The sequence below is a fragment of the Schistocerca serialis genome, chromosome 1 (genome assembly GCF_023864345.2).
Source record: "Schistocerca serialis cubense isolate TAMUIC-IGC-003099 chromosome 1, iqSchSeri2.2, whole genome shotgun sequence".
NCBI classification, from domain to species: domain Eukaryota; kingdom Metazoa; phylum Arthropoda; class Insecta; order Orthoptera; family Acrididae; genus Schistocerca; species Schistocerca serialis.
Window position 1 is genome coordinate 1,250,020,693 of NC_064638.1, and position 17,036 is coordinate 1,250,037,728.

The following is a 17,036-nucleotide window of genomic DNA, read 5'->3' on the forward strand; positions in this document are numbered from 1 at the left end:
ACAATTTCTAAGATTTCTTTTGCTTTGGTTCTATTATTTTTAAAAGGAACATTATGCATTTTGTTTTCGATACAGATTTTACATTTCATAAATTCTGATTCTAGTTCTGAAGGAACCCCATCTAACAACTGATGTTTACATAAAGTATTTAGATAATTGAAATTAACATGTCCCAAAATGCGGTGCCATTTTTCCTTTGCTGTCATATTATTGTCTTTACTCATAACATTAACATTAACTTCTCCTTTATTAATAGTACTACTCATTTTATACAACCGACCCTCTTTCCATGCAATCGCAATCAATCCATTAGCTTTATCAAAAATTTTTGCATTATTCCCTACCGATACAATTTTGTGATTATCTGTAATTTTAGCATAACTGATCAAGTTTTTGTCTATGTCTTTTACAAAGAAAACATTTCGCATATTAATTGGAACCATTTGATCATAGACAGGAAAATTACTAATTACATTACCAACTTTAGTAGCTTGCAAAATTTTTCCATCAGCAATTTTTACATTTATAGGTTGTTTTAAAGTTATACTCTTAGAAAAATATTCCTCATTATTAATAACATGATCAGTACAGCCACTGTCTAATAACCAATTGATTTGAATTTGATTGTTATTACTTGACTCTACTGTTCTATTTTGACCTATCATAGAATTAACCTCTGTTATAAAACTACTCATACCATGATCACTCTGATGGTAACCTTGCTTGCTGTGATGCCGACCGCTGCTAAAACCATGCTGCTCTCCTCGACCACGTTGCCTGCTGCCATAACCTCCACGCTGCATGTTGCCGTAATATCCACGCTGTACATTGCTATAGCCTCCACGCTGCATATTTCCATTACCTCTGTCGCTGCTTTGAAAATGTACTCCACGATGCCATGTGCCTCTGTTACTTGTTCTTCCCTGGGTACAATCACGTTTGAAGTGACCTGCTTTGCTGCATCGATAACATACTTGCTCCTGATTTCTTGAATTCAATTTTCTTTCTGTGTGAAATGCATTTGATTTTACCTCTTCATTTCCAGTTTTTGCATTCAATAATTGAATCTTACTTTTAACGTATTCAACTGTCTGGTCCTCTTCCTTCAAGACGTCCACTAAGTCCCCAATATAGCTCATTGACTCTGGTAACGTTCGCAGCATATAATTTAACTTCTCCTTTTCCGTTACTTTGGCGCCTGCAGATTTCAGCTCATTTACAGTTTTTTCAAATGCACTGAAAAATGTCCCCGTATCACTGTAATCACTTAACCTCAATTTGTCCAACTTGTTTCTGCATAATATTTGAAGGGCTGTAGACTCTTTCGAATATAATTCATCAAATTTCTTCATGATCTCGAAAGCACTTTCTCTGTCACTCACGAATTCTAGTTGATTATTTGTGATTGCACCATAAATATAGTTGATAGCCTTCAAGTCCTCTTCATCCCACGTTTCGTTGTCTGAACTCACTTTTGCCCTCGTAGTCACTGTATAGCATTTCTTCATTTTTAGGTACATGATTATCCGCTGCTTCCAGTTCCCATAGTCTTCGCCATCAAATACAGGAATAGTTATATCAGCCATGTCGAACTTTCTGAATAACACGCGACGGCCACAATATAATATTTAACTTCTACTTTTCTTTTCAAGAACCACGCTCTGCTACCATGTTTCAAATCAAGTTCTCACTTTTACTTTTAAAACACTTTATTTAAAATATACACATGTTGACTTTATTAAAATAGGCGCACGAAGACTGACTAATGCGCCTCAACACACACACATATATACACAAACATCTGTCACCACAATCGATATTTCTCGAACATACTCGATATCCGATATAAATGTATTACAATTCCAACAGTTCTGACCAATCAGGGCGGAGGAAGCCGCGTGGTGCGTCGAATATACCCGGCCGCCCGTCGCCGGGCTCGCTCTCTTGTATTCTTGCTCACCCGTGAGTCGGATGCGCGCCCTGTAGCATTGATCATCTCCCGCTTCTCCCGGTGCTGCGGCACTGTGGACTTAGTTTTGGCAGACAACCACTTTCGGTAGCTTCGCGAACAATGTTCGCCAAATTGCAAGCTCTGGCTCACCCTCACCTCCCTAGGCCTATGTAGCCCCTTTCATCATGCTTTAGCCAATAAATGGCCTTTCTCTAAAAATTACACTATTATTCCATAACGCCCACCGCCTGCCCATACCCGCCATCCTGTACAAAGCAATTGATCGGCGTCTTAGGGAGCACGGAACATTCCAGCCTATGACTCGCAACTGGGGAAGACCTAGAATGACCAGGACAGCTGCAATGGACGAGGCAATTCTTCGTGCAGTTGACGATAACCCTAATGTCAGCGTCAGAGAAGTTGCTGCTGTACAAGGTAACGTTGACCATGTCACTGTATGGAGAATGCTACGGGAGAACCAGTTGTTTCCGTACCATGTACAGCGTGTGCAGGCACTATCAGCAGCTGATTGGCCTCCACGGGTACACTTCTGTGAATGGTTCATCCAACAATGTGTCAATCCTCATTTCAGTGCAAATGTTCTCTTTACGGATGAGGCTTCATTCCAACGTGATCAAATTGTAAATTTTCACAATCAACATGTGTGGGCTGATGAGAATCCACACGAAATTGTGCAACACGTCATCAACACAGATTTTCTGTGAACGTTTGGGCAAGCATTGTTGGTGATGTCTTGATTGGGCCCCATGTTCTTCCACCTATGCTCAATGGAGCACGTTATCATGATTTCATACGGGACACTCTACCTGTGCTGCTAGAACATGTGCCTTTACAAGTACGACACATGTGGTTCATGCACGATGGAGCTCCGGCACATTTCAGTCAAAGTGTTCGTACACTTCTCAACAACAGATTCGGTGACCGATGAATTGGTAGAGGCGGACCAATTCCATGGCCTCCACGCTCTCCTGACCTCAACCCTCTTGACTTTCATTTATGGGGGCATTTGAAAGCTCTTGTCTACGCAACCCGGTACCAAATGTAGAGACTCTTCGTGCTCGTATTGTGGACGGCTGTGATGCAATACGACATTCCCCAGGGCTGAATCAGTGCATCAGGGATTCCATGCGACAGAAGGTGGATGCATGTATCCTCACTAATGGAGGACATTTTGAACATTTCCTGTAACAAAGTGTTTGAAGTCACGCTGGTACATTCTGTTGCTGCATGTTTCCATTCCATGATTAATGTGATTTGAAGAGAAGTAATAAAATGAGCTCTAACATGGAAAGTAAGTGTTTCCGGACACATGTCCACATAACATCTTTTCTTTCTTTGTGTGTGAGGAATGTTCCCTGAAAGTTTGGCCGTACCTTTTTGTAACACCGTGTATAATTACATTATGGGAACGTGATGCTTGTAGAGGTATACTGAACAAACTGTTCCACAAATATCTGCACATAAATATATATTTTCACACTAGTCGTACACATGTACACAGCAAGAGACTTAAAAACAGACTTTTAGAATTACATGGTGGCTCAAATGTCTGATCTCAGTCAAAGATCATGTTGTTCATGGTTGATATTACCTATTGACACCACACAGTCGTCCGCCCCTGCTGCCCCCCCCCCCTCTCTCCCCACTGTACAGAGTACCACAGGTGAGTCTTTGCTGGAGACAGTGTGGGCATTGACTATGTTGGTGGTTGTACGAGGTAGTAGACGCATGACTGGGACCTCCACCTCGACCAGGGTGGGGTGCAGAGGCAGAGCGACAGGAGGCAGGGCCACCTCGAAGTCATTGAGCCAGCAAGGGTGGACGATGCAGCGGCTGGTCCATGAGCAGGTGGGCGGAATGGCGGAGGGCGGGGTAGGTGTGGCAAGCCCGGATGCTAACCGAGCAGTCCGGCAAGATGAAGGCATGTATTGTTGTCGGCTCACACTCGCGAGCTAGGGTGATGCTGTGTGCAACATGAAATTTAGCTGGTCGTTGGGTGTCGAGGTTGCGGTGTCTGTGAGTAGAATGAGAACTCGGTCATCGAGAGTTACGATTGAAATGTCGTCCACGTGGTGTGGGGGTACGTTGCAGAGCAGGGTGACTGTGGGAGAGGGTGTCTCCATAGTCAGTGAGGTAGCAGCAAAACCCGCACATGGGGCGGAGGTTGACATGTCCGAGATACCCGCGAATGGCAACGGGGAGGCGTTGGGTGAAAAAATTGTCGTGGTGGGCTGAGGAGAAATGTTGTTGGGCTCCACGGTGGGAGAGAGACTGGCGGGAGAGTTGTTGGAAGAATCTGACTGAGCCATCAGGGGGTGTCAGGGTCCATGAATGCTGGTTAGAGTCGGTGTAATGAAACAGTTTTGGGGAGAGTCTTTGACAATGATGTCGAAAGTTGTATTGCCGTGCCGGAGGACTTTAAAGGGGCCAAGGTAAGGTGGTTGCAGAGGTGGTTGGACCGAATCGTCTCTCAGTATCACATGGGAACAAGTGTTGAGAGCGGTTGGCACCTAAGTGTCCGCTGGGAAGTGGCCCATAGGTGGGTGCAGGCACACGTTTGAAGTGAGTGTGCATGCGACTTATAAAATCTTGGTATCTTGGTAGGTGGGGCGGGGGGGGGGGGGGGGGAATCTTCAGGTACTTGAGACTGAATGAGTTCCCCTGGTAGGATGGGTTTCTCCTCGAAAGCAAATTCTGAGATAGTTCTCTGTAAGTTGGGCTTGAAAGCTGAGCAGAGGCTGAGGAGCACCCATGGAAGGGCTTCAGACCAGAGGCAGTTGTGGCACCTGAGGGCCGTTTTCAGAGTGCGGTGCCACCTTTCTACCAGCCCATTGCTTTGTGGTTGGTAGGCTGTGGTACGAATTTTCTTTATGCCGCAGATGTTACATAAAATGGTGAACAGGGAAGACTCAAACTGCTGACCCTGGTTGGTGGTGATGTAGGTCAGACAACCAAACTTAGCAATCCATGAGTAGATGAAAGCCTTGGCCGTGGTCTAAGCCATGATGTTAGGTAAAGGAACTGCCTCTACCCAGGGGGACATGTGGTCAGTTGCGGATAGAATGTATCTGTGGCCCTCCAACAGTGGAAGAGGACCGATAAGTTTGATATGTACATGGTGAAATCGTCCTGGGGTAATGTCAAACCTGCCCAGTGGTGGGGTGGTGTGGCATTGACAGAGGATGCAGCTGTGTGCCCAGGTCTGACAGTCACTTTTATATTTTTCCAAATGAAACACTCAGAGAAGATCCATGTAGTGGCACAGATGCCAGGGTGAGCGAGGTTATGCAGTATTTCAAAGGCCTGCTGGTGCTGAGGGGTAAGGGGGGGGGGGGAGGGGGAGAAATGGGCGTAAGATACCAACAAAAGTGTTGCACCACACCTTGTCCACAATGCCAGGGAATTTAGCTTTGGTAAACACAAGGGATGTTTGAGGGTCTGCAAGGAGAGCTTGAGATTCCTCGTCAGAGGCTTGTAGGGCGGCCAGGTTGGATAACTCTATGATGTGCAAAATAGTATTGATCCGTGAGAAAAAATCTGCAGCAATGTTGTCTGTGCCTTTGATGTAGCGAACGTCGGTTGTGAATTGTGAGCCTAGATCAAAGTGGCAGAAACGCCAAGGGAGTGGGTCCTCGAGGGGGTTGCAGAAAGCATCTGCGAGTGGTTTGTGATCCATGAGGATGAAGAACGAGCGACCCTCCACGTCGGGGCAGAAGTGTTTGACGCCCTCGTAGACTGCAAGGAGTTCTCTATTGAAAGCAGAGTATTTCTTCAGAGCTGTTGATAGTTTTTTAGAGAAGAAAGAGGGGAAACCATGTCTGCCTTGCATTGCTGTAGTACTACTCCCACTGATGTCACTGGCGTCCACAGTGATGAACAACTCAGCCGAGGGGCTGGGGTGGGTGAGCGTCACAGTGTGAGCTAAAGAAATCTTTAGTGCATTGAAGGCCTCCAGCATATGTGCAGTCCAGCGAACGGGTTTGAGTGCTGAAGTCTGTTTACTTGACAGTGAATCTGACAGTGGGGGCCTGCACGACGGCGGAAGAGGGCAGGTGACAGCAGTAGTAATTTATTGTGCCCAGGAAACATTGGAGTTCTTTGTAAGTAGCAGGGGGCAGCATTGACGTGATGGCCTGCACGCGAGATTTGGGAGGCTGTATTTCGTGGGTGGAGACAGTGTAACCTAAGAAAGTGATGGAAGGGTGGCACAATAGGAATTTGTCTTTGTTGACCTCAACACCATTGGAGTTCAAGGTCTGGAGGACCATGGATCAATGATTTATATGTTCCTCAGCCGACTTGCTGAAAATGAGTATGTCATCCAGATATGCAAAACAAGACTCGAACTGTCGTAAGATGGAGTCAATGAATCGCTGCCACATTTGCACCGTGTTTTTCAGGCCAAATGACATGAAGTTGTATTGGAACAAACTAAGTGGCATGATAGTAGCTGTTATACATATGTCTACCAGTGCTATGAGAATCTGGTGTTAGGCACGTTTACAGTCAATAACATTGAAGATTGTAGCGCCTGATAACATATGAGCAAAAGCATAGATGTCTGTAATCACCGCACATTTGGAAAGAACCATTGTGTTTGAGGGCGAGGTGAATTGGTGAAGACCAGTTGCTGTCTGACGGTTGCAGGATACCTGCCACCAAAAGTTCGTTAATTTGCTGCTGGGGTGCGCGCAACTTAAGAGGGTTGAGCTGTCTAACCTTGTGCCTAAAAGGAGGGCTGGAAGTGGTAACTATTTTATGCATTGTACCTTCAGTGATGGAAGAAACTGAGAACTCCACACGAGACTGATCATTGTCCTGACGCGAAGTTTTTGAATGAGTAGGGCGCGATGAACCATAGCCGTTAGCATGAGTGGGAAAGGGCAGCACAAAAGTCACATGCCTAGTACATGAGTGCAACGTGTGTTTGTGTGGAGAGTGCGGCTGCACGCACAGCGTGGGGTGGGTCAGCACATGCGGTGAGTGTCTGCTGTCAACCTTGCACTTGATAACTGGTGCGGGCGAGAGCGGCATTGGCGTCGTGCCTGGAACAGCGATGGCCACCAAGTCACGTGGCTGGTGCGCGAGGGAGGGGGAATGTTTATCAACATGCGGGGTGGCTGCTTGCGTGGTGTGCACAGTCACGTCACATGCGCGACTGTCATTGCAAGCACTGTTAGAAACACAAGGCACTGAATGTGGCAAGTGCGTCAGGGGTGCGGAGTCTACCGGACGTGAATCGTCTCACACGATTAATGTGTTTGGACTAACCTGATGAGTTTGTGAGCTGGTGTCATCCAGAGAAGCCCAATTAGGTGGTGGAACTGTGGACTGCAGTTTTAGCAGTGAGTTACGAGCTGCAATGAGCTCATTGTATGTCTGTGCAATGCATTGTTTCAGCTCGTCTTTGTCCCAGTGGAGTATTCTGACAATAGATTAGTTACGCAGGTCACAGTGTCGCCTGCAAAGGTGAAGCACTCGTGTGCTAACTCACATGTCATGAGAGAAGCAGAATGGGGAACATAAGTGCAGGAGCACTGTATATGAGTTTTAGTGGGATGGTGTAGCACTGAGCCCTGAACTACGTTTGGGGAGAGTTTGTAATGGGACAAAAAATCGATACCGAGAATTGGTTCATCAATGTTGGCAATGTAGATAGTCCACAGACAATACAGAGAATGAGATAGGTGTACCATAACTTTGACAGAGCCTGAAGTTTGTAATGTTGATGTGTTGACATCTTGTAGAAGTGACCTCATAGGTGAAAAAACGGGGGGAGCCATCGATGTAGGTTTGATAGAAATGTCAGCACCAGTGTCAACTAGGAATGTGAGCTTTGATGAAATGTCAGTCACATACAAACAACCGCTCAGCAAGGCAGATGAGTGGATGGAGTGCAATGTATGAGGACGCCTGTGAGGTACCCTGCAGGACTTGGCATCTTTTAGGTCCTGTGGTTGGCATTTGCTGCTGGCAAGGTAACCGACACTTCTTAGCATCCTTGCTGAAAACCTTGTGGTACCAACAGTATGGATGAGTCGGATGTGGTGGTGGTGGTGATGACTGCGGGAGCGGAAGAGACGTGTCCTCTTTGATTTGTTCTGGCACGTATTCTGTCACATATGGTGCATGGGCGATCCTGGAGTGCTCGGATGGTGGAGAGAGCAAGTGGATGCTGCCAGGTGATGTAGAAGGCACAGAGGTGGAATGAGCCCTGCCTCTGCCAGCAGATGGCCGGTAAGCGGGAGCAGTTGTGCCAACTAGCGGTGAGTGGTGAGCTGGCTGGCATTGTCGTAGCAATGAATACAGTTGGTCTGCACCACTCACAGAGTGACATCTGTCATGATATGCTCACTCACAAATAACTGAAGATGGTGCCAGAGTTATGATGGGGTTCAGTCCCCCAGGTGTTCCTCGTACAAGATCTTGATGATTAATTCTTGTGGTGAGCAGGCGAGTCGTTCAGTGATCATCTTCTTTGCAAACTTGTATTTCGGCGGAGGTGGTGGCAAGAGGAGTAGATCGCAAGTTCAGCCTGAACGACCGTGGAGGCATGTGACGAGACACAGGAATTTAGAGTTGTCGTCGGACACGTGGCGCAACTTGAAAAGATGCTCAACAAGTGCAAACCATCACACTGGGTTGTCCTCATAAAAAGGTGGCAGCTTTAACAGATGACTTGGAGTAGGGGCCGAATGCGGCGTCGGTGTCTCTTGTAAAACTGTAAACTGTCTGGTCCATGACAGCTATACAGCAGGCCGCCGCGGTAGACACGGATGTGTTTCTGGCAAAAACGTCCATAGCAACTGCGGGTTGCATTGTCCTTGATGTGTTGCAAAAACACCATTTGGCTGACATGGTCGATACCGTTGGAACGGGCGGTTGCACGGTAGGCATTGGGGTCCCGTAAACTTGGCCGTAGGCTACAGGCATTGATTTCAATTGATCCACCTCAGAAATAACATGGAAGACCAGCGCAGCAGACACAGGTGGTGCTGTGGGAGAGGCGAGTGGCTGAGCGGCCAGAACCAGGGCCCCTGCGAGTGAGGAGGGGGGGGGGGAGGGGGGGGCAGGAGGCGCCATTGGTAACTCGTATGACCAAAGGTTTGAGTTCTCTGCGCACGTGGATGACACGCCCCATGAGGTCGGACTATAAATGACTGGTGGAATTTGTGGAAAGTCACTTCGGTGTGGTAAGACGCCATTGGAAGGTGAAACACCGAATGATTGACTCGAACCAACGTGGTCGAAAACTTGAGCGACCGGTCTGGGGGGTGACTATGAAGAATTCTGCGCACTAAAATGTCCTTGATTTGTTTGCAAATGAGGCAATACCAGACCAGGTTGTGGCTGATAGTGGCCAGGTGTGTTATGCTGTAATGGCGGCGCTGCACACGGCACAACAGTAACTGTCGTTGCAGCCCATTGAGAGTCAAAGTACATGTGGGAATGTAGATCGCTTTGAGAATTATATGATTGATTAGTAGGTACATAGTTCTGAATATTGAGCACTTCAAATTTCACACGTTGGCGAGCACAGTCCGGTGACACGAAACCCAAGTCCATTGTTTGTGTTAGCGGTGTAGCACTCGACCTTTGTAGAGCAACAAATTTTGAGGTTAACATGGCTGGAGATCGCAAATCACTGTGAATTAATGTAGAACTGGTCATTGGAAAATGAATGAAGAGGTCCAGTGATCATTGTTGAGCTTCCAAATCTTTGAAGAAAGTGTTGGGTGAGGCGGCCATGGCAGCTTGCGAATAACCTGCTGATGCTACAACACCCAGTGTGGTAGTCGCGGAAGACATACAGACTTCCGGGTCACCAGTATGGGAATGTGCTGCATGTAGAGGTATACTGAACAAACTGTATGACAAATATCTGCACATAAAATTATATTTCCACAAAGTCATACACATGTACCCAGCAAGAGACATAATAACACTCTTACAATTACACGGCAGCTCAAATGTCTGATCTCGGTCAAACATCATGTTGTTCACAGTCGATATGACCTATTGATGCCACAACATTAATCATCAGAATGAGTAAGCTCAGCAAGCATGCAGTACATGTTCATTATGTTCACCTTGTTGATGTACCACCTCTTCAAGACAAACTGTGATGTTTCTGACCACCGTATGATACACAAATTCTGTGATTTCCTGGAAAACTGTTGTGAGAGCCAGTAGCAGTTGTATTAGATTGGTAGACTATCTCCTTCAAATGTCTCCACAAGAAATAATTACAGGATTAATTTCCTGTGTGTGTACTGTCATATTGCACCACCCCAAAAGTGTTCTGGATATTGATGGGACATGGTGCCCAAAATGTTCATGTTGGAAATTCGGAATAACATGTGATATGTGAGGGAAAGCTCCATCTGAACTCTGAACCATGTGTCTCTATTGGTAATGCTGTTGCATAAAGTTAAAAAAAAAAAAAAAAAAAAAAAAAAAAAAAAACTGTACTGCAACAGGTCCATTGTAGCAGGCCCAGTGCTGGAAATGGCAACCTGTACACTTACTTTTCACCATAATATTCAATCTTGTGTACAACATTAGGAGTTTCTTATGTCCAGAATCTGATGTTGTGCCTATTGTTGCTACTGTTCAGTTGGATGTACACTAGATCTGAAATCCATGTATCATGAATAATGGCATTATCAGATGCAAGAGCCAAAGTCACAAACTGTAGTCACTCTACCTTGTCATTTTCTGTCAGTTTGTGCAACACTCTCATTTTGTATGGGAAAAATTTCAGAAAAACTCTTCTATGACAGGCTTTTAAGTTTCATAAATAAATATGCACCTCTTACAGTACAACTACATGGTTTTAGAAAGTCTAAATCTACACAGATAGCAATTTTCGAATTCTTAGACTGCATTTTAAAATACCTTTATCAACATAAATTAGCTGCAGGTATTTTTCTAGATGTATCAAAAGCCTTTGATGTCCTGGACCATAACATTCTGCTCGAAAAATTAGAAAGACGAGGAGTAAGAGGTGTAGCGCACAGCTGGTTGTGTTCATACCTAAAAAACCACAGGCTGAAAGTATCACTTCAGTATGAATTCAACAAAATGAATAAAACAAGAAACAACTCTTTTCTTTCTAGGGAATTACCAATAAAATATGGTGTACCACAGGGTTCAATCTTAGGTCCACTACTCTTCTTGATTTATGTGGACGACTTAGTTGAATATATGAGTCCCACAAAAACTATCCTGTCTGCCAATGACACCAGCATATTGTTCACTGGATCCAGTCCAGAAACTTTGCGGTCCACAGCAGAAAGTTCTATGAAAAGACTTTCTGAGTGGTTCACAAGAAACAAACTCGTTATAAATACTGAAAAAACTGTGTGTGTCGATTTTCATTTAATTCCTCCAACTAATCAAATGTTTATTCAAGCCCAATTAAAAAATGGATCCCTAGAAAATGTAAGTGTCACAAAATTCTTGGGTCTTTGGGTTCAGCAAAACTTAAAGTGGGACACACATATAAATAACTTGTGTAGAAAACTATCATCTGTGTGCTATGGCCTAAGAATTTTAAAGGCTACAACAAGCAAAACAATAGTACTGCAGGCATACTATGCACAGTTCCACTCACTAATCAGATGTGGGATCATTTTCTGGGGATACTCAACTCACAGTATAAAGGTTTTTAGAATGCAAAAAAGAACTTTAAGAATAATTTGTGGCCTTAAAAGATGGAGTCCTGTAAGTCCCATTTTACTGAGCTTGGTGTCCTAAATGTTCCAAGTTTATTTATTTATGAAACTATCTTGTTCGCTAGGGACTACCTCCTGAAAACAGGCAAACTGCTACAGAACAGAAGTGTACACAACTATAGTACCAGAAGGGAATCAAATATACATCAAAAATATCACAGAACAACCACCTATCAGAGGAGCATAATTAACATTGGTGTAATACTACACAATAAGATACCAGAGAAAATAAAAAACACTACTCATCCAATATTTAAAGCTAAACTAAAGGCATTTCTAATAAAGCACTGTTTCTATTCTGTCAGAGAATTTCTGAATAAGTAACAAAATTAATTGTAGTAGGTACATAATTTTAATTGCTAATACTATGTATTATTGTAACTTATCTTTGATCTGTCCAATATCAATTGTACAATTTGTGCTATATGATAAAACTGGACCAATAAAAAATCAAATCAAATCAAGATCAGCATGAAGTGTTCTCTAAAGAGAATGATGTGATATGCCCAATTGGGCTGAAGTTCACCTCATGGATTTCCTGGGACTTCATGTTGAGGCCACTCTCATAGCCTTAATATTTCCTGGAGTATAGACTAGGTTGGCATGAGGTCACTTTTGATCTACAATACTACTGTCGTTTTCAGATTTTGTGGTTAGTATATGCACCATTTCTCTGAAGGGGACCCACCTCATATGAAAACTAACACAAAAATGTTGCGGAGTCTCTCTACATCTTTGTTCTCAGAAGAAACAACACATTTCTGTTCTAGCATCAACTGGTATTTGCCTGACATTTTTCTAACTGAAGTTGTGGTGACATACATATGTGACACTGATAAGTGATGTCTTCTGGCAAACCATGCATGAACAATGGCTACTCATCACAACATTCCAACTTTCCCAATTTGCGAATAGAATATTTATGAGGCAATATCAGAGTATGACTTCTCACATGCAGCTCCATAGATTTGATTGATGAGACAACAGCATGTAAAAATGGGATGAATGAAGCTCACTAAACAGATTTAATACAAATCATCAACCAAATCGACCACCCCATAGTGATGTAGCAATCTGGGATCAGTTTACTTCCCCACTTGCCTCCTTAAATAGGTTTTTCAGTTTTAACTAATTACCATTAACATATGTGAATATAATCTTTTCATAAAAGAGAAAGATTGGCCCTCTTTAAAGAATATAACACCAGATTTTTACTTTCCCTCTTGTTTTGCCATCTGCCTCCTTAAATTCATTTTTTCACATTTAACTAATTACCATTAACATACATGAATATAATCTTTTCATAAAAGAGAAATATTGGCCCTCAGTTTTAAAAAATATAACACCAGATATAATTTTGTGCTTCGATTTATGTATGTAATTGATTTCCAATTTATTTTGACTATTCCTAGTTAGTATATTTTGTTATAGGGTGAAATCAGGAATTGTTTCTTAACTTAAATTCTGTTGTTGGCGTATAAACAAATATAAATTCTGTACTAATTACAAACATTTGAAGGAACAACTAGTAGTATTATTAAAGGATTTATTTGGCTCTATTTGAAAATATGTTAGCAAAGTCAACCCTTCATTAATTCCAAAATAATTAACAGTATTGTCCAAAGTACTGTTAGCGTACTTATATTTGTTTGTTAGTTTCATGATTTAAACAAATAATTCAGACTAACTCTTGCAGTAGAAGAAACTATTAAAAAGAACCAATGTTTTTGATGTATTCATTTAATTTAATGAGTTAAGTTTTAATTGTAATTTTTGTAAATTAAACATTAAACAATGTGAAGTTTGAGTACCTATTATTGCGAGGATATATAAGGGCCCAATTTTTGGTCATGAGACTGTCAGTCCATGGCCGAGTTTCAGACGAGTAACCTGTGTTGGTTAGAACGACAACAATACATTGACTTTACAGTGAAATAAGTGTAACACAATTAGGCCGTGTGCAGAAACAATGACAGCGACTGTTCCATACGTACCTTTGTATTCTTCAAGAACTGTGAACTTCGTGGTTGGGTTTTTACTTCTCGTATATGTTCAACAGTATTGTAGCAGTATGTGGAGGTTTGCCTGCTAACTATTAATGAGGCTTATGGAAAGTTAAACAATAGTGCAGTGGCCATATTAAATGTGGATATGGGAGGTTGTGAAAAGTGAAAGTAAAAGACAGTGAAACACAACTGAGCATCTGTCAGCTACGTCATTTAAAGTAGTCCGTGTTTGGCTTCCACACCCCATTTTTCAGCCAGTACGTCAACACCAAGAACAACAAACGAAGAAAATAAAAGCAGGTGGAACTGCTACACCATGCAAGAGAAAGAAGACAGAATCAATTTCCAAAATGTGCAAGGAACTGGAATTGTAATCCATAAGACTGTGCATTAGTTAACTAAACAAAACCCTGGAAATTGCTCACTCCAAAACTAATATTACAAGAAGCGCATCAGAAATCACAATGAATGTGATTAAATATGAACATATCATGGAAATGATGAATGATCTATACGAGAGGAATAAGAGTTTGATTAGAAATTTTAATGCTGTTTGTGGAAGTGGAGATACGCAGAATGGACACATTAGTGCATTCAGAGAGTGAGATGAGTGTTATCAGAGAAAAATTATTTTCACAACTGAATAATCTGCTTGATTTCCCAATATTTTCTATTAGTGATGTACATACTGTTGGTGCTGTAGGATAACTGAAGCAAACTCATCAGCACTATTGAAATAAAAAAAGATAACAGAAAAATACAACCAGAGCATGTTGATTGTTGGATCTCTTAATATTGGTTTAATTATTGGTATGATTGACTAACACAGATGAAATGTAAGGTAGATTGCGAAGGGTGTTGTTTGTGTGTGAAATTGAATAATGGAGAGAAGAGAATAGATTTAAGGGATTTGTGGCTGAAGGTAACAGAGGTACTGTGTGAGTCAACATAAGGTTAATGAGTTTTTGAGAAGAAGAGGGAACTGCAATTTTAAATAGTTCTGAGCATGATACTGAACTATGTAGTATTTTATAAATTTGAGATTAATCAGCAATTAATAAACATGAATAACCTTATGCTGGAGTTAACTTTGTGCCTCACACTTTTCTTTTGTCCAGATTTTGTCCACTAACAGACTTAACATAACAAATTTGAAAATAACATTAATCTATGAAAAACATATACAATATATGCTGATGCTGAAGGCACAAAATTAAATGGAACACAATATGACAGCAAATCATTTATAAGTTTATAACGAAATTAGTGTGAATGGCTGTCTGAATGAGGGATACTGTAAAAATGTGGATTACAACAAAGGTTAATGTACAAAATTTTCAGGGCACTTAATACATAATATATAATAATAAAAGCCTAATGGGGAAACAATATGTTTAGTTTGTGTGTAATGCATTAGAATATAGAATTTCAAAGTGAACCTATCTAATAGTACGGTCTCATTCAAAATAAAAACCAGAAGTCAGCTGGAGTCTGTAAATAAACATGCATGGATTTTATGCTTAGCTGAACTCATTTTCTTCACCAGCATGCCAAATACAAACAGAGTATATCACCAGATTATTCCATTGCAAACTGTGAAAGTTGTGAACCACTTATCACAAAATTTACTGGAATTTCTAAATCCTATATAATCATATTTTGCTCTAGGATACAAGTAATTCTGAGATACAGAAGTCCACACTGAACTTATCCATCATATCTTTTATGATAAACATGTTCTTGGTTGTATTTCTTGAAGCTTTCCCAGTAGATAGAATATGCCATCATCTTTCAGGCATGCATCCAGTTGTCAGCTGAATTGTAGGAAGGAGATATAATTTTGTCCCAGATGTATGTTCAAAAGATGATGGAATATCTTTTTAGTTCTTATATGCAGCTAATCTGTAACTTTTAATGGAGTCTCATTTTGTTGTTGACCTACAATGAGTTTTAATGAATTTAAAAAAATACAATGCATTTAAAATTGCTAAGAATGGAAAGCACCATTAATGTTTCTGATAGTTATCTGGAGTTTCCTTCAGTAGCATTAGGGGGGAGGGGGGAAGCAATTACTATATGACTCAATGAATCTGAAATATTATAAAGACATCAAAAAGATTTATCTGATACATTCATGTTATACATTTTTTCATGTTGTAATGCATAATGTTTTTAGGTCTTGGAAGTGCTGCTAGATGCAGGTGGTGATCCAAATATTGTAGATGTCTGTGGAGTATCCCTGCTCCATACAGTAGCATCAAGATCTGTAGCGAACAGGGTAATGTTAATACATTTATTTTATCATTACATATTTAACACGAGATAGAAATAGTGCAAGATTTGCTTATATTACAAATATATTTCCTGCCAGTGGCCTGTGAAGAGGGACTACTACCAACAATGTTTTTCCAGATCAGCTATTGTGACACGGTGCTCAAAGAGCTGTTCAAAACAGTATTCACTAACCCGTATGGGTGGATACTTGACATCTACAATTGTTATTTTGCTGGTTCTGCAATAGTGTGATATTAACTTGTATTTATCTAGAAGTATCTGTTCACTTTCAGTGATGTGTGCCAATACTTAACCTCATTTATTAAACACATAGCAAATAATGCAAGTTTACGTCAAAGAGCTTAAGGTGAACATTTCCATTATGTAGGGGACAAATAATGAAAGGGAACTGAAAAATATAGGAATTATCTGGACATTTTGGGAGGTGGAATTCCCTGCTTCCCCTAACTTGTATGTTGTTGTTGTTGTGGTCTTCAGTCCTGAGACTGGTTTGATGCAGCTCTCCATGCTACTCTATCCTGTGCAAGCTTTTTCATCTCCCAGTACCTACTGCAACCTACATCCTTCTGAATCTGCTTAGTGTATTCATCTCTTGGTCTCCCTCTACGATTTTTACCCTCCACGCTGCCCTCCAATACTAAATTGGTGATCCCTTGATGCCTCAGAACATGTCCTACCAACCGATCCCTTCTTCTGGTCAAGTTGTGCCACAAACTTCTCTTCTCCCCAATCCTATTCAATACTTCCTCATTAGTTATGTGATCTACCCATCTAATCTTCAGCATTCTTCTGTAGCACCACATTTCGAAAGCCTCTATTCTCTTCTTGCCTAAACTATTTATCGTCCATGTTTCACTTCCATACATGGCTACACTCCATACGAATACTTTCAGAAATGACTTCCTGACACTTAAATCAATACTGGATGTTAACAAATTTCTCTTCTTCAGAAACGCTTTCCTTGCCATTGCCAGCCTACCTTTTATATCCTCTCTACTTCGACCATCATCAGTTATTTTGCTCCCC

At 41.8% G+C, this 17,036-nt stretch overlaps 1 protein-coding gene across 1 annotated transcript in view; it reads left to right on the plus strand.

The window, feature by feature from the left end:
- Positions 1 to 17,036, plus strand: part of LOC126419408 (serine/threonine-protein phosphatase 6 regulatory ankyrin repeat subunit C-like) — a 372,581-nt gene that overhangs the window by 190,185 nt on the left and 165,360 nt on the right. The window contains exon 11 of the mRNA XM_050086600.1: positions 15,892 to 15,993. Within this exon, the coding sequence (XP_049942557.1) occupies positions 15,892 to 15,993 (102 nt within the window). The remainder of the gene's footprint in view (positions 1 to 15,891; positions 15,994 to 17,036) is intronic.